Source organism: Gavialis gangeticus, unplaced genomic scaffold (assembly GCF_001723915.1).
Source record: "Gavialis gangeticus isolate Ggan-Ray unplaced genomic scaffold, GavGan_comp1, whole genome shotgun sequence".
Lineage (NCBI taxonomy): Eukaryota > Metazoa > Chordata > Crocodylia > Gavialidae > Gavialis > Gavialis gangeticus.
In genome coordinates, this window is record NW_017729034.1 from 56,830,543 (window position 1) to 56,833,124 (window position 2,582).

The 2,582-nt window shown below is 41.1% G+C and overlaps 1 protein-coding gene across 1 annotated transcript in view; it reads right to left on the bottom strand.

The window, feature by feature from the left end:
- TAF5L (TATA-box binding protein associated factor 5 like) overlaps positions 1–2,582 on the bottom strand; it is a 34,887-nt gene that overhangs the window by 20,066 nt on the left and 12,239 nt on the right. The window contains exon 2 of the mRNA XM_019527482.1: positions 1,451–1,595. Coding sequence (XP_019383027.1) covers positions 1,451–1,592 — 142 coding nt within the window. The 5' untranslated portion in view covers positions 1,593–1,595. The remainder of the gene's footprint in view (positions 1–1,450; positions 1,596–2,582) is intronic.

Genomic DNA, 2,582 nt, shown 5'->3' on the forward strand with positions numbered 1-2,582 from the left:
AGAGCACCACGAGTGCTCATAAAGCCATGCCAGGGGTCCTCCAACGACCTCTGCTAAATCTCACTGTATAATCACTGCATTCAAAATATACAGCTTTGTGACTTCATACATATATGAAGAAGTCACAAAGAAGAAAGATGGCATTCCAGCAGTTCTCTCTTATTTGGGAAGTTGTAACTTATTCATTAGACCATACTGCATACATTTCAAATGAGGAAGTAGTAACCATCTGAAGAGATGACAGCAGGCTGCACAACATTTGGGATCCAATTAAAATTCATGACTAACTTCTGAATTACCAGCAACAAAATCCTTGAACTGACAAGAGGGATATAGAAAACCAGTATTTATACAGTGAGATTTGCATACACAATCTCTTTTCAGCACTATGTACTTCCATCTAAGATGCTTGACATACCACATACCATTGAGATAATTGAAACTCTGGCTCCTGAGTTCTAATTACATTTACATGATGGCTTTCTCCCCCTTCTCTTATATATCAGTTAAAAGTTGAACCTGCCATTTACCCAGCATTTCTGCCTTGGAATTGTGGCAAATCAATTTTAAACAGTAGAAAAGGCCTGTTATATCACCCAGTCCTATTTTCCTCTTTATACAGGACTGCATAGTAACAGGGTTTTGCCCAGATAAGCTGCATCTCAAGTAATATGGCTCCTACCACTCCTCTGCTAGACAACTGTTACAGGCCAAGTGAGCTCATTGACAAAATTTCTCCCCTTCTCTCCCTCTCTCACAATTAGCTTACATTTCCCTTCCACCTTTATGTATTCATGTTCCATCTCTAGCAATTAATCTCTTCAATGCTTATTATCTTTCCAATATTTGTTGACGGTCACGGTCCTTTTCACATACTATAGTGAACAGTGTCATAGACAAAGCTTGGGGGAGAAAAAAAAAGAAGCATAGAACAGATCCATAAAAGCTCTAGAGAGGAGATAAAGAGAGAGAAAGAATAGATGGCTTTTCCCCCTCCAGTCATTGGAGGACTTTTTGAGGTTTGGAAGGATCTTTCAAAATGATGACACACAAAAAGATGCAGTTCCTGTTGTTTTTAATCTTAGTGATGTTTCTGAGGCATAAAGTCACATTCATTTTTCTACTCATACATCCTTCCATAGCTAAGTTTTTTTGGTGTCTTTACTTACCAGGTTTCATGCACTGTGGGAGGGAGAATGTGTGGTTTGAATGTGTTGCCCCCGGTTAATCGGCATGCTTTCCGTCTCTCCCTCCTCAGTGCATCTTTGTACATTACCCTTCTGTCAATTTTTCTGATAATTAGATCTGTAATTTTTTTCCCCTCAGTAGTGATAATTCTTCCCAACTTCATGTTTAGGAATTTCCACATGTAAGGGGGTGGGGAAATCACTCTGTAGAACCTTAGGATCTTCTACCCATTAGCACACCACATAGAAAAAGTTGGACTTACCTGTGAGATTAGCTGCCATCTCTTCAGCGGTCTGACACAGCCTCAGCCCTTGTTTTAGGGGACCTTCTGAGTCTACATACTGACGACGCTTGAGGTAGCAGGACACTGCCATCTGAATCTGTTCTGTGCGTACACGTTTCATGACCTTCAAAAGAAGCAAATGAAAAGTAAGTGCCATGGCATAAAGATGTGGCTAATTTGCAGGTGGGTTATGCTGCTGCATCTATAAACATGGCAGCTGTATTAAACCTGATACAGAATGAATGGCTCAATACTTCCATTATATTAACATTTAAAGGGAAATTCTTTACTTCGTGAAGTATGTTGTGTGATCATTGACAGCATAAGTAGCCACCTCAGTCTAGTTCCCTAAAAATATTTAGCTGCCTCACATCACTGATGTCAATGGGAGCTAGGCACCTAAATGCTTTGGAGATCCGGGTCTTGAAGATTCAGGGGCTGGCTCAGTAGTTAATTAAAATGCTTTAATTTAGTTGTACATATCTACTACAAAACTACTAAAAGTGACCTGCATGTTTACTCTTTCTTTTTTAAACTGACTTGTGTCTTTTCTTTAGCCTGAAAAGGGGTTATTCTCCTCCTTGCTTCTTCACATTAGAAACTAATGCCCTGTTTACACTTTTAAGGTTCTGATGACTAGAAAACCAGTGAAACATCATCAGAAGAATCAAGAGAGTGAAAGATGAGGAACAGAAAAAGAAACAGATTCTAATTAGATAACTTTATTAACAGATTTAAATTAGATAACTAATTAGACTACAGTTGGACCTAGACAGGTTACAAGGATGGGCGGAGGAGAACAGGATGGGGTTTAACACAGACAAGTGTAAGGTGATGCACCTGGGGAGGAACAATCAGCACCATACATACAGGCTGGGGAACTCCCCTCTTGTCAGCACGGAGGTGGAAAAGGATCTGGGAGTCATTATTGACTCCAAGATGAACATGGTCGGCAATGTGGGGAGGCAGCTAGGAAGGCCAACTGCACCTTGTCGTGCATCCACAGATGCATCTCGAGCAGGTCCAAGGAGGTGATCCTCCCGCTCTATGCGGCACTGGTCAGGCCGCAGTTGGAGTACTGCGTCCAGTTCTGGGCGCCACACTTCAAGAG